At 44.9% G+C, this 27,114-nt stretch overlaps 1 protein-coding gene and 1 long non-coding RNA gene across 2 annotated transcripts in view; one reads left to right on the top strand and one right to left on the bottom strand.

Moving 5' to 3' along the window:
* Positions 1-23,671, bottom strand: part of ADCY6 (adenylate cyclase 6) — a 68,910-nt gene extending 45,239 nt beyond the window's left edge. Inside the window, exons 1-7 of the mRNA XM_087710467.1 lie at positions 23,465-23,671; positions 17,343-17,450; positions 15,963-16,800; positions 5,515-5,664; positions 3,474-3,595; positions 3,141-3,252; positions 1,956-2,083 (exon numbers count right to left, since the gene is read on the bottom strand). Of these exons, the coding sequence (XP_087566593.1) occupies positions 1,956-2,083; positions 3,141-3,252; positions 3,474-3,595; positions 5,515-5,664; positions 15,963-16,799 (1,349 nt within the window). The 5' untranslated portion in view covers position 16,800; positions 17,343-17,450; positions 23,465-23,671. The remainder of the gene's footprint in view (positions 1-1,955; positions 2,084-3,140; positions 3,253-3,473; positions 3,596-5,514; positions 5,665-15,962; positions 16,801-17,342; positions 17,451-23,464) is intronic.
* Positions 23,672-24,140: 469 nt separating this feature from the next.
* The window catches only part of LOC148048261 (uncharacterized), a 45,301-nt gene continuing 42,327 nt past the window's right edge, over positions 24,141-27,114 (top strand). The window contains exon 1 of the long non-coding RNA XR_015696053.1: positions 24,141-24,217. This is a non-coding gene — a long non-coding RNA (uncharacterized LOC148048261). The remainder of the gene's footprint in view (positions 24,218-27,114) is intronic.

Consider the following 27,114-nt stretch of genomic DNA (forward strand, 5'->3'; position numbering starts at 1 on the left):
AAGATGTACAGGTAGTCCTCAGTTAAACAAGGATAATTGGGACTGGAATTTCCATTGCTAAGCAATGTGACTGTAAAGTGTGATATCTCATGACTGCATTGCTTAGTGACGGCAGTCTCTGTTGCCTTCGTTAAGTGGATTGTCAAGCGAGTCCCCAGCCAGCTAGGAAACAGGTCAGCAGGTAGGCAAGGCGCGGCACAAGGCAAAGTGAGAGTGTGATGAGACCAGCCGTGGTTGCTTGTGGGTGGGGAAGGATGTGTGAGTGGTTCATGAGGTATGACACAAGCATGACGACGCTGGCTGCTACCAGGTGGCCCACAAGGCTTTGCACAATGGGGTCCAGTGTGGCTGCTGCAGAGGAGGGTGCAAGCAGCGTACCAGAGAGACTTGTAACCTTTCCTGCTAGCTTTCCCATTGACTTTGCTTGTGGGAAACTGGAGGGAAAAGTTGCAAATGGCCATCAGGTGGCCATGGGAAGCTGCAGCTATCGTTAAGTGCTAAAGGTAAAGGTTCCCCTCGCACATATGTGCTAGTTGTTCCTGACTCTAGGGGGCGGTGCTCATCTCCATTTCAAAGCAGAAGAGCCAGCGCTGTCCGAAGACGTCTCCGTAGTCATGTGGCCGGCATGACTAAACACCTAAGGTGCACAGAACACTGTTACCTTCCCACCAAAGGTGGTCTCTGTTTTTCTACTTGCATTGTTTACGTGCTTTCGGTTGGCAGAAGCTGGGATGAGTAACAGAAGCTCACTCTGTTACACGGCACTAGGGATTCAAACTGCCAAACTGCCGAGCTTTCTGACCGACAAGCTCAGTGTCTTAGCCACTGAGCCACCACATCCCCAAATGTCTAGATAATAATTACATGACTGCAGAGGTGCTAGGATGGCTGGAACATCAAGGACTGCATCTTTTGTTCAGCACCATTGTAGCTTGTAACAGTCGCTGAAAGAATGGTTTTTAAATGACGACTACCTGTGTATCAATGTAGAGGAGCTGGCTACAGTGGATTTAAAATACTGTGCTGTGACAATTATAATACTGCAATAGTGCGATTCTTTTTATTGCTCTGGTTGTAGATAGTAATTTAATCCAATTACCTTATAAAACATATGCCATATGATCCCACAACTAATTCCTTTTGCACTGCAGGTGAGTATAGAACCACCTGCCAACTGAGGATAATACTCCACAGCATCTGATGAAGTGGGGAATGAAGCTGTCAATAGCCACTTTAGTAATCCAGGTACTCTGAATACCCATTGAGCGGGAACGGTATGGTGGATGTGTCCTATAGCACACTGCTATCTTTCCCAGAAACATGCGGTTAGCCACGAATGGCTGTGGAGCTAACTAGTCTTTGTTTTGAGGCACCAAATCCTTTATACCTTTATCTTACAAAAACTTACCTAAATAACTAAAGGGAAGCAGTGACTCAGTGGCTAAGACGCTGATGTTGTCGATCAGAAAGGTCAGCAGTTTGGCAGTTCGAATCCCTAGCACCACGTAAGGGAGTGAGATCCCGTTACTTGTTCCAGCTTCTGGCAACCTAACAGTTCGAAAGCATGTAAAAAAGGCAAGTAGAAAAATAGGAACCACCTATTGGTGGGAAGGTAACAGCATTTTGTGCACCTTCGGCGTTTAGTCATGCCGGCCACATGACCACAGAGACATTTTCGGACAGCACTGGCTTCAAAGTCTTCAGCTTTGAAACGGAGATGAGCACCACCCCCTAGAGTCAGGAACGACTAGCTCACATGTGCGAGGGGAACCTTTACCTTTACAAAAACTAAACAGTCTCTAACATACCAACAAACCTCTCTGCTATTTTGCTTCAGGCTAATAGCAGGCTAATACAGCTACCATTCTGGAAAACGGTAACTCTGTAAACCATGAAGTTCACCAATTACTATGTCCACCCTTCCCAACACTAGCAAGCATCTCTCGTGCACTCACGAAATTGCCTCAATCATGTCAACACCCATCTCCACGCAGCAATGGGCATGATCAGCCCGTGCCTCTGGCAACCCTGAGACACAATAGTAGCAATCCCCGAGGATCTTGATGCGAAGGCAATGATTTTCCTAAAAAAGAAAGAAAAGGAGGGAGATTCAGAAAAGCCATCAATGCTAACTGTAACCCTGGAGACATCTCACCCGAGTTCAGTGCTCCTTGCCATACACAGATCAATCACATTACCTAGCTAACAACTGATATTTCAAAAGTAATCAGAGAATGTGTAGTTTATTGCAAATACAGAAGTTTTTTATCCAGTACTTGTTCCCAATAAGGGAGGGGAGGGGAAGGGAGGAGAGAAAAGGAGAGGAGAGGAGAGGGATTCCTGTAACTTCAAACTCTAATTAAGTTTATACATCAACATTATGGCCCAGAACTGGTATTGCTTTCAAAGTAGGTACAAAGGAAGTTTGGAAGAGATACATACTACAGCAAAGGCAGCAGAAATTAGCACAAAAAAGACACACAGACCAACAACCCTAGGGAGAATTAGAAGTTACAGGTATTCCTCAATTTACAACCATTCATTTAGTGGCTGTTCAAAATTACAATGGCACTGAAAAAACTAACCTATGACCATTTTTCACATTTATGACCATTGCGGCATCCTTATGATGACATGATCAAAATTTGGGCACATGGAAACTGGAAAATGTTTATGACAGTTGAACTGCCCCAGGGTCATATGATCACCTTTTGCAACCTTCCCAGCCAGCTTCCGACAAGCAAAGTCAATGAGGCAAGCCAGATTTGATTAACAAGTGCAGCGACTCACTTAACAACTGTGTCAAAAAAGGTTGTAAAATGGGGCACAACTCACTTAACAACTGTCTTGCTGAGCATTGAAAATTTTGGATCAATTGTGGCTGTAAGTCGAGGACTACCTGTTCTTGGCAAGGCAAGAAAATCCAAGGGGGATTTTGTGACAGAGATGGTCATAGAAAAAAATATGCAATTCTTTTTGACTTTTGAGATGCAGCGATCAACACAATGCTCCTTTCTGCAGAGGTCAACATCCTGGTGTCCTTGCTCACTGAGTTTTAGAAGGTTTACTGTTCAACCTATCTAAAAGCACTAAGTTCAGGAAATCATCTCTTCTGTTGGCCTAGCCTGTTCCTCCCTTACCGCAGCCAGCTTATCAAACCGAGCAAACAGTTCATTCAGCGTCATGACCAGTTCTTGTGCCGTGCACTGGGATGCCAAGCTGGTGAAGCCCTCAATGTCAGCAAAGAGGATGCTGTAGGAGGAGAAAAGCAGAAACAGGTATTAGAACAGAAATCCACAAACAACCAAAAGCCATATATTCATGAGGCAATTCCGCCACTATCTCCCACTCCGCTGACCCTCATCTGCCAAGAAATTATGCTATGATCTCCAAATTTCTAAAGGAATGATGTTAGTTAACTGTTTTCACTGTCACTCAAAGTCACAGACACATATATCCAAAGCATATATTACCTGACGTTGTCATGTTTCTGGATATAGATCTTGTGGAACATCATGTCTTCCTTCTTGGTGTTGATGTCCTCCTTCATTTCCATGGCAACATGTTGGGGCAGCACTGAGAGCAGAAGTCGTTCCTGTCAGGGGTCCAGAAAGAAAGGTCCATTATGGTCTTCATTACAGCAATAATTTTGCTGGAATAGACCAAATACCAAGATCAGAACGTACAAACCCACCCCCGTACCAATGTTGTTTTATTTCATACTTTTTTTTGGCCTGCAAGGCATTACAGAGTTGAGTTGCCGTGCTACCTATTCCCACCTCATAATCATTTGACTGCCAGACAGGCTGAAACTTAGCAGAAAGGAAGAAGGCCCAAGATGGCAATTTATTACCATACGGGGAAAAAGGAAATCTGTGTTAAAGGTAATGCTTGAGTATGTGCATAAAGCAGTATTGGCAAAAGTTTTTGGTACCGAGTGCTAAAACAGGAGTGTGTGCGTGCAGCAGAGCACTGGGAACCAGAAGAGCAGCTCCCCGGCGCACATGCAGGAGCACCAGAAACCAGAAGCTCAGTTTCCTGGTGCGCAGATGCGCGCCAGGGAGTTGCTCTTCCAGCTTCCAGTGTTTCCCGCACACACACGCTCCCGGAACCTGGAAGAGCAACGGGTGATGGCTGGCGTGCCTGGAGAGATGGCTCTGTGTGCCACTTCCGGCATGCGTGCCATAGATTCACCATCACTAGTATAATACCCTTCTGCCTAGCTAATAAAGTCATGAGGTTCACTGGAAGAGACCAATGTTAGCGCTAAATAACAGGAATGAGGTATTCACTTCCACAGAAACTCTCTAGAAGAAAATGTACTGGCACAGTTAAACTGGATTTGTGGACCATAGATAGAGTGAACAAAAAATTTGGTTTTTATGCATTCTTTCAAGAATTAAAGATCCTGAAATCTAGTGCAGAGGTGAATGATAAAGTAAACTCCAAAATAATTAGTGTCATTGATCTCAGGAAGCCAATGCAATTAATTTACAAGCCTACAATATAGGAAGATGTTCAGCACACATGCACACGTCTGACTTTAAATACAAAGCTGACAAATGCAAGGAGTGCAAATTATAGGGTAAGACGTAAATGCCACCTAATTTTCCATCTACCAATGTGAAGTTGCAGGAGAAAGACTCTGAGGCTATAATAAATAGTTTGCAACCTCTAAGAGTCCAGAAAAACATTAAAGTGAACTGATCTACCTACACATGTTTCTAGGAACAGGATTCTCTTGATCAAAAAAAAAAAAAAAAAGCACAAAACTGAATGATACATTGACACCTTTATAAAAAGCAAGCAAAAGTTATTAGTAGGAACCTTCTTCACTTAATTTGAACAAAAATAATGGAGGTGATGGAAGAAAAGTTCTATCTGCTCTGAGTGTACTTTGTATATTTTACAAAAAAAAATAAAACCCAGAAACTTTTCATGACCCTGAATTCATAGAATGGATGCAGTATAAATGTGAGAAAGACTCTAATTGTAATTTATACTGAATTCTATGACAGTAGTCTGCGTGCGCACTCCTGCAAATGGAGATTCACATGTGAGTGGAGGACACTTGTGTTTGCGCACAAAGCTCCACTTGCGTGGATGGAGGATGCTCACGTATGAAGCTCCAATGGAGTTTAGGCATGAGCGTCCTCCACACTTACATAGGTGGAGCTTCACACCAAAGCACAAGGGCCAACCGCTTGCACACGTGGAGCTTCATGTCCATGCACGCTTGCCCATCGCTCGAGCAGGCTGGTTTCGAGCAGGCCGTGGCCTAGTATTGGGCCGTGGCCCGGGTGGTTGAAGACCCCTGCTATAAAGGATATTTAGGCCCCATTAAAGGGTCTCAGAATTGGGGCATCCCATCCATGAGCCACAAAATCATCTCAATATTAACTAAAAACATGCAGGAACTCAAGATACAGTCCATGCTGTGCTTTCCAAACTCTAACTCCCCATTCCCCACAGCAATCCCATCGTGCCCACCCCCAACTCTGATCAGCTCCCTACCTGCTGACGGTTTTCACGCTGTAAGTGCAGTCGAGCCTGGATGTAGCCACGTGTTTCCCGGAAGGCCTGGCGCTGTGACACTTCAGCTGGATAGTGGGTGCAGATACCAATGATGTTGGTACAGAGGAAGATCAAAGCATTTGCAACAAGCTGCAAGCAAGGGAAAGACCCATACAAACTGGGCACAAGAGGAAAAACCAAGTATTTTATGACAAACCCCCCCCCCCATTTCTAGCTTGGTTTTCACGTTCCCACTGTCTTCGGAGCGAGCCATCCTCCCTGACACCCCAGCCTAATGAATGAATTAAAAGCTTTGTGTGAAGAAGGCCTCCCAGAACACAATTGGGGTTTTGTACTTCTCTCCCTGCCCTTCTGTTGATGCCCAAGATACCAAAGATTCTGCTGGAAAGAGTGGGTGTCAGGAAGATCCAAACGCTTTTAGGGGGAGAGGATGGGAAGTGACATGTAGAATAGCCTTCCTAGGGAGGTAAGTATGTTTCTGTGGGGAAGGATCCCCAATTATATTTAAGGCATGCCCTTCATTTGCAGAAGTCCCTACCTTCATGTCCTTCCAATAATGTGGAAGACTCATTCCTCCTCAAAATCCAAGAAGACTATTACCAATAAACAGATTAGCAGATTAACAGAGTTGGAAGGGGCCTTATAAATCATCTAGTCCAACCCCCCACTCAAGCAGGAGACCCTACACCATTTCTGACAAATGGCAGTCCAATCTCTTCTTGAAAGTCTCAAATGATGAAACTCCCACAACTTCCAAAGGCAACTTCTGTTCCATTGGATGATTGTTCTTACTGTCAGAAAATTTATCTTTATTTCCAGGTTGAATCTCTCCTTGGTCAGTTTCCATCCATCATTCCTTGTCTGGCCTTCAGGTTCTTTGGAAAATAGCTTGACCCCCTCTTCTCTGTGGCAGCCCCTCAAATATTGGAACACTGCTATCATGTCTCCCCTGGTCCTTCTCTTCACTAAACTAGCCATGCCCAGTTCCTGCAACCATTCATCGTATGTTTTAGCCTCCAGTCCCCTAATCATCCTGGTTGCTTTTCTTTGCACTTTTTCTAGAGTCTCAACATCTTTTTAATAGTGTGGTGACCAAAATTGGATGCAGTAGAATAAACAATGCTGGGCTAGATGCATTCATTGTTTAGAATAGCTACCTATGTATTTACACCTTCACACATACTCTAAAGGCATCTGCTCCCTGCCTTCGAGGCTCATCCGCCAGGCCAGAGTGATGTAGGAACAATGCAACTGTGTAACATCCAGGGGGTCACTTGCTCATCCCTTAAATGATAGTCCAATTAATTCAACGGTCTACCATTTTCTAAATACCACAAGGAAAAATTGTCCTTGCACACATAACACACTACATGACAATAAAAAGAGACTTGAAGGGAATAAACCAATTTAGGCGATAAGCTTAGTGTCCCAAAGCAACATAAACTCTCAGGCAGAGATGGGATTCAGCCGGTTCGGACCTGTTCGCGTGAACTGGTAGTTCCAGCAATCAGTTGACCACGCCCACCCACCCCTGTGCTAGACTGTCCTATATTTCCTTTGTTTGAAGCCCAGCTGATAGGCGCGGCACAGTGGATTGCTATGCCTCAGCTGTTTTACTCACCGGGGCTGCAGTAAAAGGTAAGTTGTAGAGCTGTTTTGAAACGAACTGCACAAGCGTTCAGCAAACTGGTTGCTACACCGGTTGAATCCCACCACTGCTCTCAGGCCAGGGCGCAGTTCCCCAGGCTAAGCTTGGCAGTGACCAAACGGGAGTCTACACAGGAATGTTGCACGCAAGTCCCATGGTGAAAGAAAGGCAGATTACTAATGGGTTTGTGAGCAGTTACAGCAGCTATTGATAAGGGGGATAAGTGAGGCAGAAAACCAACCAAATAACAGTGGGGAGTGGGGGAGGCTGTTCAAATCAACCAGCCACAAGTCATACCATTACAATTCTGTGGTGTGTTTGCCTCACCTTACTGAAATATTATAATAATTGTGCCCTGCCCTGCCAGTTTATTGTGAGCTCTGGAAAGCAGAAACAACAACGAGCTTTGAATATTTGACAAGCAGTACATTACTAGGAAGGCAGGGTAGCCAAAGGAGCCAAAAGTCCATTTTTCAACAGAGTCAGCTTAAGGTTTCCCCATACAATAACCAGCCGCACGCAGCTGGAGCTGCTGATGGTGCATGCTTGGGAGGGAAACTGATGGGGGCTGAATGGAGGCCAAGATTACTGGCACTTAAATGCTGTCTTGAAAGTGAAATGCTTTGCGAGTTTTAACAGTTTCCTCTGGCATTAATTCTTACTGGGCACCAGAATGGCGCCACTGTTTCTTGCCTTGATGTTCTGCAGCCACTAAGATAGAGTAAAAATATCATGAGCGAGAGGACAACAGCCTATTCCGTGCCTGTTTACAATCCTTTCACACAGAGCCACCATGTAGGCAGAGGGGCTGCCGTCCAGAAGTCACACTGCTTCCAGCACAAAACATTCACAAAGTTCCATAAAACATTTCCAAAGCCAGTGAAGAAATCCAGTTAAAAGGGTACTTGCACTTGGTTAAATGAAAGAAAACAGACTCCTCAGGCCTAAAAAAATATTCAGTTCTCTTATCAGAACAGCTCCATTTATATTCCAAAATGAAAACATCTCTCCGCAGTAATTAACACAGACATATTCAGCTACAGAGCGTAATAATTGGTCCAGAATTACCAGCTAAGTGCTTGCTCAAATCACTGCTACTTCTGTGTTCAGAAACACAAGATTTGGCTAATTGTAATTTCAGCAACTACAACCTGGCATCTGGATTTGCTTCACCAAAGGATGACAGAACTTTGTCAGAAGACCTACATCAGACGTGGTATTCAGCAGGTTCTGATCAGTTCTGGAGAACCGGTAACAAAAATTTTGAGAACTTTGGAGAACTGATAAATACCACCTATGACTGGCCCCACCCCCAACTATTCTCTGCCTCCCGAGTCCCAGCTGATCTGGAGGAAATGGGGATTTTATAGTATCCTTCTCCTGACATGCCCACAAAGCCACACCCACAAAGCCACACTCACAGAACCGGTAGTAAAATTTGAATCCCACCACTGACCTTCATACACCATTACTGTTTGAAGTCATTAACTGAGCTTACACAACAAAATAGGGCATGATCTGGTTTACACACCCTGGGTTGGAGATGCTGTACTTAATAGATTCCTGCTCTGGGCATTGGGTTGAACTAGGTGATACATTCAACTTTTCCATTCTATGATTCTATAATGACATGGTTCGTCTGGTTTTGGCTTAGCATATTGAATGAACTCAGTCTGTGAAGTTTGCAAACCACAATTAGCATAATATATAAATCCAATCAGTTATGGCTAAGCAATCCTGGCTTTGAACAATTGTATGAACCTAATTTATTGATAGGTTATTTCACACACTTATAGGACTGAGCCTCAAGGAATAAACCATACCAAGAGAGGCGATTCAGCAGCAGCAAGGAAGTCCTGGGTTAAATCTCTGCTCTATACCAGAGTCCTTCTTTGGTTTTACAAAACACTCGTCTTGACACTCCAATAAATTAAAGTCTTGAAACTTAGTTTGTAGTCTGATAGCCAAAGATGATCAGGAATTTCATGCTGGGAAATGAAGCACCCTGACCTTTCTCTGTGCCCACACTGGCAAACCTGAGAGATTTCTGCCTCTCCTCCAGCCATCCAAGTAGGCGAGTACTTTATTTTTCAGGCTATTAACTCTCACACCTGAGTCAATCCATCTCAGAAGAGAAGAACTGGGTGGGGGGCATAAGAACCCCCGGTCCAGTCGCAGGATAAGAAAAGCTTCGCTTTGAGGCCCTTGAAAGACTGAGACAGACTTGCGTTGACAGTGGTTTGCCTAGAAGAGGAGTCAGCAACCCACTGCTCTGGAGCCGCATGTGGCTCTTTCATCCTTCTGTTGTGGCTCCCTGCCACTCAAAATATGTGTCACAATTGCCAATGTGCGACACCTACCAGCACGCGATTTATTGAGCTTTTCAAACCCCCGATAGGCCAACCATGGATAGATCCAAGAAAAGAGAAGTTTCAGAAGAAAACAGAATGTGTAATTCAACTACATATGCCAGTTTTGTGGCCGCTCAGGAAATAGTCAGGCACGGGAAAGGTTTTGTGGCTCCCGGTGTTTTCTTTTCAGTAGGAAATGGGTCCAAATGGCTCTTTGAGTGTTTATGGTTGAGAACCCTGGCCCAGAAGTATTAGTGATCAGAAGGAGAAGACAACAGCAGAGCTGCATTATTAGAGATGCCACAATTATGATAAGCATTTTAACTGGCAAGTCAATTAAATCTGCATGAGGTTCAATGTATTTCCGAAGCATTTTCCCCATTTTTCTGATCAGGCATGTTCATTCTGCAAGAAAACGGGACATGCCCTGCGTACAAGCATGCCTTGATATGTACCACTTCAGACTGCTTGTGCATATGAGCTTAATGGTATGAGGGAGTTTTCAGGTATACTTAATTTCAATTCAGCCAGTTTCTACCAGTGTGGTCAATGACAAGAGGATTATGGGAGTTGTAGTCCAAAATCACAGTCTGGTTGCCAACCGCTGATGAAACTCATCACTGTCTACTGACTGGTGAGCAGTTTTCCAGAATCTCAGAAAGCTTTCTCATCACCTATCATTTGCTTCTTCTTCTTTTTAAAGAAAATGGAGAAGTCATGGATTGAACCTTGGATGGCGTGCATGGAAACATATGCACAGCTACACCACTGAACTTTGAAACTTCCACTTTCTTTTCAGATAATGCTTGCCATATGCTGCTTCTGAACAAACTTGCATGATATATAGGCATGTCTGTCCATGCATATAAACTCTGCTGCTGGATTACATTTCTCGCTGAATAAATATTTTTCAGCCAATTAAGGTAACCAAACATCACAGACCTGTTTATTTATCTAGGAGCAACTTACTGGTTCTTATTACTTGATACCTCTGGTGTAGCTTACTCCCAGTGCCTTCCATGAAATAGCCTGTAACAGTGATGGATACTCAATATTCATGAAATGTCACCCAACAGCATGGACAAATTCTGAGTCTGACATTAATTCACAGAGTTTAGGGGGTGGGAAATCTGTAATCTTCTCCTAGCCAGGAAAGGTTCTACATAAAAAAATAAATATACAATGAAATAGGCTTTATTTGCTATTGGTTCTTGGTGCCTTGACACAAAACTAGAATTTATAGTATTGTATCTGCTACAGTACTTGGGCACCCATAAGAGAGATGACATTTTACACCGTAAATCAAGATTGTGAAATGTGCGTTTCCCTAAATATTGCTGGATTATACTTGCCATCCATTCTTTCCTATACTCATGCTGACTAAAGCTGGTGAGAACTGGAATCTAATATCATCTAGAACAGGGGTGTCAAATTCAAGACCCAGGGGCCGGATCCGGCCCGCAAGGTGCTTAGACCTGGCTCCCTGGAAACAGCAAAGGACCGACCTGTGATGCCTCTGCCACTGAAAATGGAGCTCAGGAGGACCACGGGCAGCTCACCCAAGCTCCATTTTCGGTGCAGAGGATTGCAGGACACAGTTGAAAATGCAGCTCGCAAGCCTGTTTCCGCTGGCAGAGCACTCGGACCACCACAGGCGCCCCGACACAAGTGATATCGAGCTGGCCACGCCCACCCTGGCCACATCCACCCTGGGCCTCCTGAGGTCAAACCAGGGATGGTATACACTTACCTTCCCTATCGGGTCGCAAATGTGAGTGAGCGAGAGCCATGATTTCTGCTACCGGTTCAGGCAAACTGGTAGGATAACACCTCTGGGTCAAATACACTTAGAACTGAGGAGAAATTTCCTGACAGTTAAAACAACTAATCAGTGGAACAGCGTGCCTCCAGAAGTTATGAATGCTCCAACACTGACAGTTTTTAAGAAGATGTTGGATAACCATTTGACTGAAGTGGTGTAGGGTTTCCTGCCTAGGCAAGGGGTTGGATTAGAAGACCTCCAAGGTCCCTTCCAACTCTGTTACTCTATTCTATTCTATAACCCTGATGCGGCCCTCAATGAAATTGAGTTTGACATCTCTGATCTAAGATGATGGGCTCTCCAACCCCAGCAATCTTACTTTAAAGTAAACCAGGTACTGAAAGGATCTTCCAGAACTGTTTTTAGTAGTAGGGATCTTAAGTACATATCTCTAAACTAGGGGCCCTTAAACACTTCAACTCATCAACCCCTTCATGAAATTTCAAATTGCTCATCAACCCCTCTCCCTCCAAAACATTACATGAAAATAATTTAACAAATACCACACTAATAGTACTATGAATAATAATAGCAATAACAACTGCTTGGGGTCGATACTGACCACTTTGGAGAACCCTGATATAAAATACAGATTAAATCCTACAGTGCCTCTAGTTTTATTGAGGCAAACTAATCTTGTCTGCAGTTCTCAATGGACAAAATGAACATCTCTTTTGCAAACAACAGGGCGGGTAAATGCTTCTTTTCATTGTGAATTTCTGACAGGTGGAAACTGAATCTTGAATAAATTAGTTCAGATTCCAAAATCTGCTAATCTCCAGACTGTTAAATGATATTTAGATTGCCATTAAGAGTTGGAATAGAGGAAAGTAATCTGGGCTCAGAAGGTGTTGACGAACCAGTATTTCACTGCTGGCCATGCAGAATTCAGCTGCTGGGATATCTGGCTCAAGAACACCTGGATATACCTAGTTTCTACATCTTAGATTACAACTATCTGCAATAATTCAAAGCACCAAAGAAGAAAGTCTGTTTGGATGTATCTTGTGCAGCAAACTCAAGACATGGTGGCTGGAAGCATGGGACTCAAACTTAATTGGGCTGCCAAACTACGCCCATTCCCAGTTTACCATCACACTGAACCATAAGATAACCAAACAGGCAACACAACATAAGATGGAATTGTTAAGCCTCCCCCCCCCCCAAAAAAAAACATAACAGCAAAAACCAACCACCCTCAAATCCACAACTGGGATTAAAAATTGTACAACTACAGTTGCTATATTTTTAAGTAATCTTGTTAAGTGTGTTGTGCAAGATCCAAGCTACAAGTAACTATTCTGTGAACAAAAATAATGATTATTATTAACAATATAATTAGCTACATCCTTAAATTTCCTTTGGAAGGAAACAAGAAATACAGAGATGGTAGCAGGGTAGCACGGGTCCCATATACATGCCACCATAGTTCAAATTTTTAGCGAGCTGATAACTTCATTACGGCCATAATTGTGACACTGGCTACATTCCATCATCTTCAGTTCAGACTTCCTTAGCCATGGCAATAGTCAGCCATATCTCTGAATGATTAATACAGTGCATGTCTTCAGAAACAGCACTGTGGACAGTTTATAAACATTAGATAAGATCCCCTGGGTTATAATTAACATATTTCTCAAGTTTATTTCTGCTGGACAACAAAAAAAGATTGTGATATTTTAATTCCTAACTTCTCAAGAGGGAGGAATTGAGCTTTCCCTACTCCTACTGGGGAAATTGAAGAAAAGAGGCAAGCCAGTTTCTCTCTTCTCCACCCGTCTGCCATACACTATCCATACATGTTATTATTCCAATGTATGCCACGCTGTTCTGTTTTTTCACCCCTACTCATTTGTCACTTAGCTTACAATCATAACTCAAAACACTTTATTGCATCCAACCAGCTAGCAATGTGCAACACTGGAGTAATCATGTCAGTAACCCCAGAGGGATCAGTCCTGTTGGTTTGCCTGTGAAAGAGTTAGGTTCTTTCTACGTTCCACAGCATATTTCAATAAATACTATACTTAAGGCCCTGAAAGATGTAGGAATGCTTTGATGATCTCGGGTTGACCCTTTCCAGATACCTAGCCTCTTCAGAAACATTTACTCTATTTACCAGCTGGGCCTAAGGGAGGGTCATTGGGAGCCGGTTGGATTGGCCTTTGCTTCCAGTAAGGAAGCATTCCTGCCCTAGGATCAGAAGGAAAGGAATAATACTGAAATCTTACATTTTATTAGTTCATTTTACAAGGGGGCAGAGGGATAAAGGGGAGTTTGGGTAAGAAGGTGAACATTTTGCAGGACCCCCTCCCCACCCGTTCCCTGTTACAATATCTGATTAATAAGTAAGCATTTTACTATCTATCCTCAGAATATTTAAAAAAAAACACCCTACGTTTGCAACTAGTGAAAAAACCGCAGAGCTCATCTGTTTGGGGGCAGGGGGAGAGGAGAGAACAAATCTGCAGGGTTTTTTTTTAAAGTCTTTGAGAACTCATCTCAGTATAGCAACACAGGTATGTCATCACAAGAGCATCAGATCATTGTTCTGTGCAGCCTCCCACACACGCACTTGTGGCTCATTCCCTTCCTGCCACCTTCTCCCTCTTTACGCATACATTATGTGTTTGAGTATTGCATTATTGCTGTCCTAGCCTTTGCCACCACAAGTTCAACGATTCGTGTTGAAGGAGAATGTTAGGTGGTTTTAGAACGTCTTAATTGCGGTGTACCTGTGCAACTTTCATTCACTGAATTTGACAGACTCCAAAACGATAAATTATCTAAAGAAAGGGGGAATATTCTGTTGCTGCTGCTTTTTAGGAGAAAAAAGAAACAAAAGCACAAATAGGGGATCAACTACGTGTTAACATAGATCTTGCTAAACTTTTATATTTTCTATCCAGATGTGCGTAGTGAAAAATACATTCTGTCTCTTATTCAACTGAGTACAGTAATACTCACTACCTCGACTTACGACCAATCGTTTAATGGCTATTTGAAGTTAGAATAGCACTGGGGAAAAATGACTTATGACCCATTTTTCACAATTACAACCACTGCAGCATTCCCCCACGGCCATGTGATCCACATTCGTATGCTTAGTAACTGGCTCGTGTTTATGACGGTTGTCGTATCCCAGGGTCACATGATCACCGTTTGCGACCTTTGAGAAGCAAAGTCAATAGGGAAGCCAGATTCACTTAACGATTGTACTATGACAAGAAAAGCTGTAAAGTGGAGCAAAATTAAACTCAGCAACTATCTTGCTTAACAACAGAAACGTTGGCTCAATTGTATCTTTTTATTCTTGATGAATGTGTTTTATTCTCCTTATGTACACTGAGAGCGTATGCACCAAAGACAAATTCCTTATGTGTCCAATTACACTTGGCCAATAAAGAATCCAATCCTGTCCTGTCCTGTCCTGTCCCATCCCATCCCATCCCATTCTATTTTTATTCTATTCTATTTTCTATTCTATTCCATTCAATTTCATTCAGCATTCTATTCTATCCCATCCCATCCCATTTGTCAAGAATTACCTGTAATACGGAACCAACCAAAAACATCTTTCCATAATCTGATGCTCTACAGAGCCAATGGGCTTTATCCTAAATCAGGTTACACATAATTGACGGTCCAGTGATGATAATACAACGATGTCCCAGGTGCAAGGCTTAGGGAGGGGGCTGCCAGACCACCCACCAATATATGAAACAGGTCAAGAAGCATTTTCTGTCTAGACCTGCAGCAACATTCAACAACATGGGCTTTCTCCCCCCCCCTCCCGTTACAGTCTCTTCTCACCCACATTATTAAAACATTTCTTCATTCATCCAGAATATAGATAAGATCGGGAGAGTGGCACTGTTAAAAACAATGGGGAGAGAAACAGGATGGACAGGAACTGGAGAAATTGGTACGTGCGTGGAATTCATTGTAATAGCAAAGGAGATAAAGCAAAATGATGGGTTTACTCAAATGGGCTCTTCGATCAGTCCAGCCATTAGCTTAAAAAACACTATTTTCAGAACAATAGATAAGAGATGCTGTGAACGCTACAGCTACCTCACTAGCACCAATTCCAGCCGTATGGATTTCTAGGCAAACTTCTGCTAGCATCAAATCAGGAACCTAGACAATGCACAGCAGTAAAGAAAAGCAAGCTCAAGCATATTCATCACCAAAATCCAGAGCTCAAGCTATGTTTAATGGAATTGAGGATATGCATATTCCACTTAGCTGCATCCACAATTGGAGCGATTGTGGGGATGGCGAAAAAGGTCACAGAACTTGCTCCCTCCCATATTATCCAAGGGGCCTCATTCATTCTTCATTCATTCATTTCGCTTGATGGGAGGACTTCAATTTCCTGACCGGGCCACTTCCCTGCTCCCCTTAATAAGTCTTTACCACCGTTGGACAACCCAGTCTTTTACAGTCTTCCTTCGACACCAAAGGATTTAGCTGTCCTTCAACAAAGTATCTTCAATTAGTACTGCACAGGGCTTCTATTGTGTCCCACCCACCAAGTTATGCATTGATCTTTATTGCCAAGAAGCTCCATCATCTCTTCCCTCAGCCCAACTTTCCCCCATACCTGCTTCCAAACGAAGGAATCTGTATTGTTCTGGTACCAAGAAATCACCAGGTGAAGGACGGACAGCAAGGCTCCAGCCAGCACTGCCACCCGCATGCGCACGGGCAGAAGGGTGTAGATGATGTAGATGAAGAAGATGCTCCACCAGACCCCCTCGGAGGCACTCCGTGGCGAGACCTTAAGCGTGCCCAAAGCCTGCACTCCGCACAGCGCCACAATGACCAGATAGCTCACCACCCACATGCAGTTCTGGTGGAAGCCAGTCCGGTTGCAGAGGACCATGAGGGAGAGGAAGAGGGTAGCAGCCACGGCAAGGGCAGTGGTGTAGGACACAAAGGGAGTGCCAGGCACACAGTGGAAGAGCAGCATGATGCCACACGCTAGCACCAAGACGCCCATCAGCACCGTCAGCGAACTCTGGTTCATCTGGAAGAAGTAGCGCTGGTAGAGGCGCTCCAACTTGGCTGAGCGGAAGCGCTTAGAGCGGAACACTTGCAGGAGGTGCCAGCCGCAGTCACTGACAGACAGCCTCTTGGCCTCAACCCCCATGCTGCCACCATCCTCAAATCCCAGGTCCACAGCTTTGAGCCCCAAATCTCCGGTTCCAGAACCAGGCGGAAGCGACGGCGGTTGTTTCCTGCCATAGTGGTCTTCCTGCCAAGAACAGTTCAACGCCAGCGCCCCGCTGCCTCTGCGCTCCAGCTCTTGGTCCTGTAGGCAGCTCATGTAGCGTGGGCCGCAAAGTGCTGGGCGATGGCGCTTGGGCCCATTGCGCTCCCCCCAAGCAGTCTTCCGCTCGTCCACTTTGGGCACCAGGATGCCACTAAACCAGGACATACTGTGGGGGAAAAGAGAAAAGAGTTAGAAGCTTTGGAAAGGCGAGCTCTTGTCTCCAAGAGGAGAAGGTGCACGCTATTACCCCAACAGTTCAAGAGGCATGAACAGCTTCCACTGCAGGAATCACCCCGGGTGAAGGGTAATTGGGTGGGAAGGAGGTCCCTATTCCTCTGCGGGGTCCAGGCATTTTGCATGCATGAAGCTCCCGGGAACCAACAGATCTGCTGCTTTCTTTCTCGAAGGAATGTGTTCAGCTGAAGTCATTTGACTCATAACACAAGAACGTAGCTGAGGGAGAAAAGACCAGGCTTGAGGGGCAGGAGACACAGCCAGGGAGAACCTGACACAGGATGGCAGGGAGAGACAAGACCCTGCCAAATGCTAGATTCTGGGCAAAAAAGCATCAGGAGATTCTACAGAGGAGAGTTTTAACATCTATGGGGGGGGGGAGGGAATAGGACTCTGCAAAGAACTCTCAAACAACAAGAGATATCCCTGTCAGCATGACAGATCATTCGTTTGATCTTGGGGAAGCCCCAGTACCTGGAAGGCCCCTAGGAATAGGGCACAATGAGGCGACATGGGTCTCCGTAAGAGAGCACCCTCAGTGTCAGGTTTCTTACTTCCTCTTCATCAAGATGAGGCTGCAACCTGCAGGAAGAAGACATACTGTCAGCTGGTCACACATTCATTTCCACTCCGTGGCTGAAGCCCCAGCTGTCCTCATTCTCTGGAACTCAAAGCTAGGGGTTTTCCTCACCCACCTACCCACCCCAACTCCTTACTAATCCACAAGTCTCTTTGCACATTTCCTTCCCATTTCAGGCCATTTTGAACTGATAGTTTGCTTCCTTCATATCCAGACATTTCTACAAAGAATTGTCTACTTACGCATTCTGTCCCTCCCTACCCTTCCCACATACCCATGCTCACACTGCGGGAGATATACAGTACACAGAGTAAAACAATGCTGAGTACACTCGTTGAAAGAAGTACTACACCATTAAGAAAATGATTCTCAGATAAATTCAGTCAATTTTACTGGAGGTCCTATTTTTTTTCCCCTTCAGATTTACTTCAAACAAGACCACCAGCAGTAACTGCCCTCAGTCTGTAACTCCCCACTATCCTGGGGAGAATGTAATGCAGCCAGCAAATATCAGCTTTATATTCAGAGGTTGCTCTAGTAACAAAACAGTTATCAGTACGCTAATGTTATCTTCATCCCAAAAGCCAGATCTCAACAATCTAACCCAATTTAAGCCATGTCCCTGCATTCAACTTTAACAGAGTAATCAAACAACTGTGTAGTGCCTTGACCCCTAAATCTCCTTTTGCAAGGTCTGGAAAAGGACAGAAGTAGGATGTGGGGCAGAGGCCCTACCTAATCTCCTTTTCCAGGCGCTACCTAGTCTTTCAGCACATGGAATTCTTTAGGTGGAAACATAAAAGACTTAAAGTAGGGACAGCGTGCATGGCCTTGTGGTCCTTGAAAGGGGCTGGGCTTTAGGACAGACCAGATACAAATGAAGAATGGAATTATGGGGCTAACTAGAAGTTAGAGTCATACAATCGAGTTATTAAATCCATTTGAGAGAGGTTTGCATAACACATTGACACATAGTTATCAGTTAACTGAGCTGGATCTGCACAAGCTAAACCAACCTGGTTTTTTAAAAAAAATAATAATACAGCCAAATGTAAAATTAACCAAGCTTAGCATGTTGTATATAAAAATTTAGCAATTATTTAGCTGATCTGGTTAACTGCTCTGACTGAACCCAAACACAACAGAACTGGCTTCAGTCTTAAGGATGAAATAAGAGGGGCTTGGGACATCCTTCATCCTAGGGAGAAAGGCTCAAGGTTGACTCAGCCTTCCATTCTTCCGAGGTGGGTAAACTGAGGACCCAGATTGTTGGGGGCAAAAGGCTGGATCTGTAAACTGCTTAGAGTGGGCTATTGCTAAAAGGCCATCGTTAAATGTCTCGGGGGAAGGCCCTATTCCACCCAGAAAGAGATATATTTAGTTCAATTTCATCAACAGCTTCGAAGATTGCTTTGGTCATCCAATGTAAGATTATAATCATAACCCATAATTGAGAGGCGGTTTAGAGAATGGCAAAGTCAAGAAGGATTGATTGATAGGAGGACCAAGTTCTTAGTTCCTCAGGTCCAAAGACTTATGAGACAAATGTTCTATTAGACTGCAGAGACCAAGAAAGGAGCACGAAGACACACAGAGAAAGATTCAAGGCAACTATTATTTTAACCTGAAAGGAAGACGAATGTGCCTCATCCCACCTATGTACCTTTGAAACAGAAGAGTTATCTTAGTTTCACTGAGAATATATACCATGTTTCCCCCAAAATAAGACAGGTTCTTATTTTCTTTTGATCTCCAAAATAAGCGCTTGGCTTTTTTGTGTGGAAGTCTTATTATTTTTGAGGTGCAGGAGGCAGCTAGCATGGTCACTTCATGGCTGCTGCTGGGTTATTTTCAGGGAGGGCTTATTTTGGGGGGAGGGCTTATTTTAGTACATGCGCTCAAAAGCCCGATCGGGTTTATTATCCAGGGAGGTCTTATTTTCAGGGAAACAGGGTAAACAGGGTCCTTGACATAACTATTCATTTAATGACCATTCGAAGTTACAGCAGCACTGAAAAAAAGTGACTCATGGCCATTTTTCACATTTATGACCACTGCAGCATTTCTGTGGCCATGCGATCAAAATTCAGATACTTGGCAACTGGTATGTATTTACAGTTGTTCTGGGGTCATTCCAACAAGCAAAGTCAACGCAGGAAGACAGTTTCCCTTAGCAATCACACAAAATTCACTTAAAACTGCAGTGATTTGCTTAACAACTGGGGCAAAAAGATGGTAAAATGGGGCATAACTCACTTAACAACTGCCTTGCTTATTAATGGAAACTTTGGACTCCATTGTAGCTCTAAGCCAAAGACTGCCTGTAGTGCACACAATAGTTTTTTAATATCTAGGGTGATGCCATCTTAAATTTAAGGTCCCATTTCTTCTTAGGGACACGGTGGCTCAGTGGCTAAGACGTTCAGCTTGTTGGTCAGAAAGGTTGGCAGTTCGGCAGTTTGAATCCCTAGCGCCGCATAACAGAGTGAGCTCCTGTTACTTATCCCAGCTTCTGGCAACCTAGCAGTTCAAAAGCATGTAAAAAATGCAAATAGAAAAATAGGAACCACCTTTGGTAGGAAGGTAACAGCGTTCCATGCACCTTCAGTCTTTAGCCCTGCCGGCCACATAACCAGAGAGATGTCTTCAGACATCACTGGCTCTTTGGTTTTGAAATGGAGATGAGCACTGCCCCCTAGAGTCAGGAATGATTAGCACATATGTGCAAGGGGAACCTTTACATTTACCTTCTTCTAAAGCCATAACAGGCAAGAAGCTCTAAAAAAAGGGGCTGTCCAACCTACATGCTTTCACTTTCTCTCACAGAAACTAATGATCATTTATTCCCATTGTAAAAGAGGATGAGCGTGCAACCAATTGTCAGCCCTGCCCAGACAACAGATGAACTAGTCTTCAACGAATGTAATCACAGAGAAATAAATTTACTAATACCTGGAATAAATCTCCTGTTCCAAAAAAGCAAACCTTTCCCCCCCTAACATATTGTGCTAGAAAAGATCACCAAACCTATTATAGCTTTCTTCAACCTGGCTACTGTGGGTGTCACCTCCCCAAGTTTTCAACAAGGGCTGTTATTTGGGAATTCTTGGAATTGAGATCCGTAAAACAGAAATATTTCCTGGCTGGAAAGGTTGGTTGTGATATAAAAACAGTCTGTAGAATCCAGAGGATACCAAGGCTCTTCCCTATCCCACCTCCTTCACTTGCTAGTTCATCTGATCTTTGTAACAGACAACAGCAACCAGAGGTGAAAGGATCCTTATAACTACAGCTCTACCAATATTCAAATCCTTATCCCCAGGGTTCTCAAGCTATAGATTGGGATGCTCAGGAAGACAGAAGCAACGGTTGCAAGGCAGAACTGGAACACTGAACAAAGGTCACTCCAGCTTTGTCTCAAAAAGCTCAAGCAAGAATAAAATGCAATCATATTTTGAGAACTGGCTATCCATCCAAACTGGATGGATCACAGCTCCTTCATTTTATTCACAAGGAACGCTTACACACCTTGATTTGTCCTTCTCAGGGTTATAAGGCAGGGTTTCAGAAGGCCTGGATTAGCACCTTAACCCAATAACTCAAGTCTCCCTATGTTGTGCCCATGTTCTTCTCTAGCATTTATCCCAGTGCGTGAGCCAATGAATTTTGAACTTCTGCCTTCGTGTGAAGGGAAAAGCATCTCCCAACGTTGTCCCTTTCGCCAGCCTAAACTTGCAATTCAGCATGAAACCAAACTGGAATAGTTTTCTCCTTTCAAACTCTATTTGTCTTGACTGTCAGCCAAAACCAGAGCTGGTTTTAGCTTCGGCTTCTTCAGAGAATGATTCCAATACCATTCAACGGAACTGTTGTCTCCATCTATTCTGGGAGATGGGGACAGTGTTATGATAGCACCCTTCTATCACAAAGCACTTGGGAAACACATCAAAATACAGCCCCTCTTCCTGTCCCCTCTGAACCCAGGCAGAATAACCCCATCCTAGCCCATCAGGACTCTGGCCAAGTCATCTCCACTGTGGGACACAGCAGCCGACTGAGACACAAGTACAGCTTCGTGGCAGGCTAGAGATATAGGCCAGGGGGTGCTGTGCAGAATAAAGAAGCAGATGCAAGCGTTGGAAAAGAAAAAAGGCCACAACTAAAGAACACTAAAATAGCACATCTCAGAATTCAGTTTTCCCAGCAAGAGTATGTCACTCCCCCAAATGCAGGGGGGGGGGGGAAATCAAATGATACAATAAGAATACCAACTGATAGAACTGCAACAACAGCTGGATGGGCCCAGTAGTGTTAAGTGTTAGAGTGTGTGTGTGTGTGTGTGTGTGTGTGTGTGTGTGTGTGTGAGAGAGAGAGAGAGAGAGAGAGAGAGAGAGAGAGAGAGAGAGAGAGAGAGAGAGAATTTTATTGATTGATTTAGCAATTATAGGTTGTCCTCAATTTACAGCAGTTCACTTAGTGATCGTTCAAAGATACAACGGCACTGAAAAAAGTGACTTATGACCATTTTTCACACTTATGACCATTGCACCATTCCCATGATCATGTGATTTACATTCTGATGCTTGACAACTGACTCACAATTGTTGACAGTTGCAGTGTCCCAGGATTTGTGATCCCCTTTGTTACTAATTTAACAACTGCAGAGATTCAATTAACCAATATGGCAAGAAAAGTCATAAAATGGGGCGAAACTCATTTACACTTCTCACTCAGCAACATACATTTAGGGCTCAGGTGTGGCCATAGGTTTTGAGGACCCTATCTGTACAGTATTGGGTGATGGGCTTGGGTGGGTCGGCCCATTCTCCCCTGGACCGCCAAGCTATTTTTGGGCCCATCTATTTCACAGGGCTGTCCTTGTGGGGGAGACACACCCTTCACCCTTTTGAGCTCCCAGAGAAAAGTCAGGATACATATAAACCACCCTAGACTTTGTGTGTCTCTGTGTGTGTGACAGAGTACACGCCAGGCCTCTGAGCAAGTTCCCCAAAGCCCAAGGAGTGCAGGTTACAGGTCAACATTCTTTCTCTCCTACCCCTCTGGTGGTGGTCCTTCTCCTGTCTGCAATATTGCATAGGGGAGAAAGCTCCACATTGCAGGATCCTTTCCTTCACTCACCTCCCCCCCCCCTTTGTAGGAGGCATGTGCAGAACAGAGAAGAACACATGAGTAGGGTGGAAAAGGTTATGGAAAGCCCACCTGTTCCTCCTCACCCCTCTAGACCCAAGAGTTGCATAGCTTACCCTCATTTTTTTGGCCCCTTTACTGAGGCATCCCAGAAAAACCAATATGGGGGGCTGGGGGGGGACACACCAAAAAAGCCGATAGTCCAGGCCATACATTTCAGACACGTGCAGGTCTCCCCCCTCTACCCCCCCTTCTAACGCAATGAATTCGAATTCTTAGGCCTTTTTCGCCTGTAAACATCCGAAGCAAAAGAGGGACTTATTCCACGTCGGTGTACTTGATACAACCCTGACAAGCCCATTCAGTCGGGGGGGGGGTGCTTGCAGCCAGGGAACTTTCCCGGCGCTGAGCAACTCCGGCGCCTTACAGAGGGGCCTGGAGCCCGTGTGTACCGGACAGGTGCGTCCTCACGCCCCCTTTCCTCGCAATCTCCGCAGCTGCCGGCCTGCCGTGCGCCCCAACGGAGGCGCTTCTCTCTAGCCAAGGCTCTCCCAACCAATTCGTAGCCCGCCGCCGCCCGCCGCCCCCAGAGCCGAGGGAGAGGCGGCCTAAGGACTGCCCGGTTCCTCTTCCCGTCCTTTCTCTTTCTCTCCCATCCTTCTCAAGATTAGGCATGGGCCAAAAGGCCCGGCCTCTCCAAAGCCGCCTGTGCCCCGTCGTCCCCCACCCCCCGCCCCCGATTCGGCTCCAAGGCTCCAGAGGCGTAAGGCGGGCGCCTCTCGGTCAGCTCATTCGGCTCCTCCTTGCGCGCTCGGCAGCCGCAGTTGCGCCCCGTTCCACCTCCCCGCCGTTCGTTCCCTCAATTCACCTCGCAACGCCCGAGCGGTTTCGGTGGAAAGGCTGGGCCGCCTTCCTCTCGGGCCAACGGGGATAAAAGCGGGCGCCGTTCCCCCTCTGCGCTCGGCAGCTCTCGTCTCCCAGCCCCTTCGCTCGGTGTTTTTTACGGCGTGTCCCCTGCTCGCCGCCGCCGTCTCTTCTCCATTCCTGCCTGCTCGCTCTGGGCCCGTCCCCTCCCTCCCGCGTTGTCCAGGGTAAACGCCCTCTAGCCCGGATCCACAAGGCTCGCCCCACTCTGTGTGCGCTCCCGACCGGGGATCGCCAAGCGGGAGGCCTTAAAGGCACAAGATCCCTTTTGCCTGCTTCTCTCCCCCACCCTCCCCTCCCCCGCCGCGTTGGGATGCGGGGGCAGTTGTGGAGGGAGGGAGGGGGGAGACGCCAAGGTGCAGAGGAGAACCGTGATTCTTGGCAGGGAACGCGCTTGGCAACGGAGTCAGAAGAGGCTGTCCAACGCAGGCAGGGGCACCTGCTGCAGCCAGGCTGAAGGACGGAGGGGAAGCGGGCACCCGTTCGCCCGGTGGCTTTTTAGCTCGCTCCTCCGCGGCGGGTGATTGATATTCGTCGCCTTAGAAGCCTGCCCTCAACCTGGTTTTCCGGGGATATCAAACAACCTACCGCCCAGATGAAAAAATAACCTCGTGTCGTTCATGTAATTCAATTACAGATCAAGTGCTTCCCCAATGGGGCCTCTTTCCTGCGGTTGCATTTTTCCAGTATAAAGGAGGTATGCACCCCAAACTAAGCAATCCCTCCCAAAACAATGTCAGTCACATGGGGAGGGGCACAGCTTTGTATTTTTGCTCTGTGGCCACCTGTTGACTTTTTCCCCTTTCCTAAACTCTGAATAAGCTTGCTCTCCCCACCCCCACCACTATGTGCACAATTGGCCAGGAGGCTGTTCCGATTGGGGTTCATGGAGCTAGGCTACACCAAAATAACAGGCACCCTAGTTCTAACTCTCTGATAAGATCCAGTGGTCTCTGATAAGAACAGTTGACCAGTGGTGTATTAACTATTAAGCAGACTAAGCACTGCTTAGGGCACCAGGCCCAAGGAGACACCACAAAGTTGAGAAAGAAAAAACCCAATGAAGATTTGTATAGTATATACAAAAGAGGGGGGCACCAAGATTTGTCAGTGCTTAGGGCACCAGTGAGCTTTCATCCTCCACTGCAGTTGACCTTGGGAAAGAGGCCAATGGGTTAAGAAATGCCCTGCTGGCAAGCATTAGTATCGGCTGAGGAGACCCAAGTTAGGTTTATTGACAGTTTGTGCTCCTCCTGGAGGAAAAGGAGCTGCTTGCCCTCAGCTGTCACACGGAAAGCAGAGGGGGTGGGGGTGGCTGAACACTAACTATTACTATTTAATCCCTCTCTTAATTTGTGCTTGTAAGGAAAAAGGGGAAGGTAAATCCTCTAGGCTTCCCAAGAGGGGAGGCTAGATTATTAACTTGAAGGAAGCCCCAATGGGGATTTGGGAAGAGGCCGCAGAGACTGGTGTAGTCTTTTAAAGGCATGTCTGAGAGAGCCTTCTGCTGTTGCAGCTGCGAACATGCCTTGCTGCATGGTGGCTAGGCATAGCCCACAGACCCATCACCCTTCTGGTTTCCAGACTGGCTGGCTATGGAATAATGCCAACAAATCTCCTTAACAGAGCAACTTACTAAAGCACTCTCTGGGAGTGATTATCCCAGACACAAAAGGTCTGTGCTCTTCCCCTGGGCCTTCTTGATTTGCTTCTCCCCAGGCAAGAAACATGGGGAAGGGGGTGCTAATGAATTAATTGATTCCAGTGTCTTTGTCCTTGTGTTCCATTGCATCATATTTGGTGTCCTGGGGATTTGAGGTGGGTATTATGTGGCAGTTTTAACCCTTCCTGAACTGGAAGCCAGAAGGTTCCTAAATCTTCAAAGAGCAGATTTCTTTTTTTTTCTTTCTTTGTGAAGGTTCCTACCAGTAAGAATGCCAAATTCTTCTTTTCCCTACCATGTTCCTTTCTAATCATTTCTGAAAAACAATGCCATAAATTATCAACTTGTCTTGGTACAGTATTTGCAAAAGGCAAATTCTTAATTGCTCTAGATTTGAGGAGTAAAAGGTAGAATATTTTAGTATTTCTAGAACCTTGGGACTTCTCAGAGGTGTTACAAAAATTGTACTTTTATCCACTTCTTTCCTCTTGCTTTCCTCAGCTCATGGCTACAAGTAACAGATACACAGGTTGAAACTTACATATTTTGAAATTTTGAATCCCTTGGTGTTGAATGTTCACAATCCATTTTTATTTAAATGTTGTAATCACTAACAACTAAGTACATAATGTTGTCCTAACTTTGGAAAAACTCTCCTGGAGTAAGAGAGGTCTCTCTGGAATAAGAGTATGATTCTGCTGCGAGTTAATTTGTTTTTATGTGTGGGGATAGTATTGTTTCTGTATTATTATTTTGATTGGTGGCATAGTCAACCATCTGTTTAGATTGGATTTGTCATTTGTCATTTGTCATCTACGTATCTCAAGGCAGATATTGTCTGATGGAGTTAAAGGTATCATCATAAGATATACCTTTTTTTCCAAGGAAAGCAGCCTTTTAAAATTGATCATAGTAATTTGGTCAATGCTGATGGCATTCAAGTGGTGTTTCAGAGGTTTTGGGGTTGCATCTAAGGATCCTATTAACTATTGGTAGATTTCTTTTGCCATTTTACTGCTATCCTAACCCCATCCAGACTTTTTGTCTTTTTTATAAATAATCTGGGGTGCTATATGGCAAGTGATCATCTGTTTGAATTCTAATGTCCTGCTAGCTTCTTTATTTTCTATGGTCTATTTTGTGGTCCCTTCAGTTCTTGCTTGCAGGCAAGTGGTATTCCTTACAAATATTCCAGTGCTCCTTTGTTGATACTTTGTCATATGCCCGTTGTTTGTCCGTGCAATCTTCTTGCAACAGTTAACTAAGTGGCCCACTGTTTCTTCAGCTTCTTTGCAAAGGTGGCATTTACTTTCAGTTGCTATCTTTCCAATTGTGGTTTTGTATGTTCTTAAAGTTTGGTCTTGGGCAGCCAGAGTTAGTCCGTCTGTCTCTTTCCTAACCATTGCTAGGTCTTTATTGTTATCTGCTTTGCCGGGGTTGTTTGTTTGTGTGTTTCTTTTTTGGTGGTGGTCTTTAAATCATTGTTGACTCCTGGCAACCACTGTGTTTCCCCGAAAATAAGACAGGGACTTATTTTCTTTTGACCCCCGAAATAAGTGCTTGGCCTTATTTTTGCAGAGGTCTTATTATTTAGAGGTGCAGGAAACAGCAAGTGTGATCACCTCATGGCTGCTGCTGTATTGCAATATTTTCAGGGAGAGCTTATTTTTAGGGGGAGGGCTTATTTTAGCACTCAAAAGCCCAATTGGGCTTATTATCCAGGGAGGTCTTATTTTGGGGAAAACAGGGTACCTTGACAATTCCCTGCAGTTATCTTGGCAAGATTTTGCAGAAGTGGTTTGTCATTGCCTCCTTCCCAGGACTGAAAGGAGGGACTGTCCAAACTTGCCCATCTGGCTTTACTGCCTAAGGTAGAATTAGAACTCACAGCTGGGTTTCTAGCCTGCAACCTGAACCACTGCCCAAAACTA

Source organism: Thamnophis sirtalis, unplaced genomic scaffold (assembly GCF_051295495.1).
Source record: "Thamnophis sirtalis isolate CommonGarterSnake01/CBP01778 unplaced genomic scaffold, rThaSir2_p1.2 scaffold_3, whole genome shotgun sequence".
Taxonomy (NCBI): Eukaryota; Metazoa; Chordata; class Lepidosauria; order Squamata; family Natricidae; genus Thamnophis; species Thamnophis sirtalis.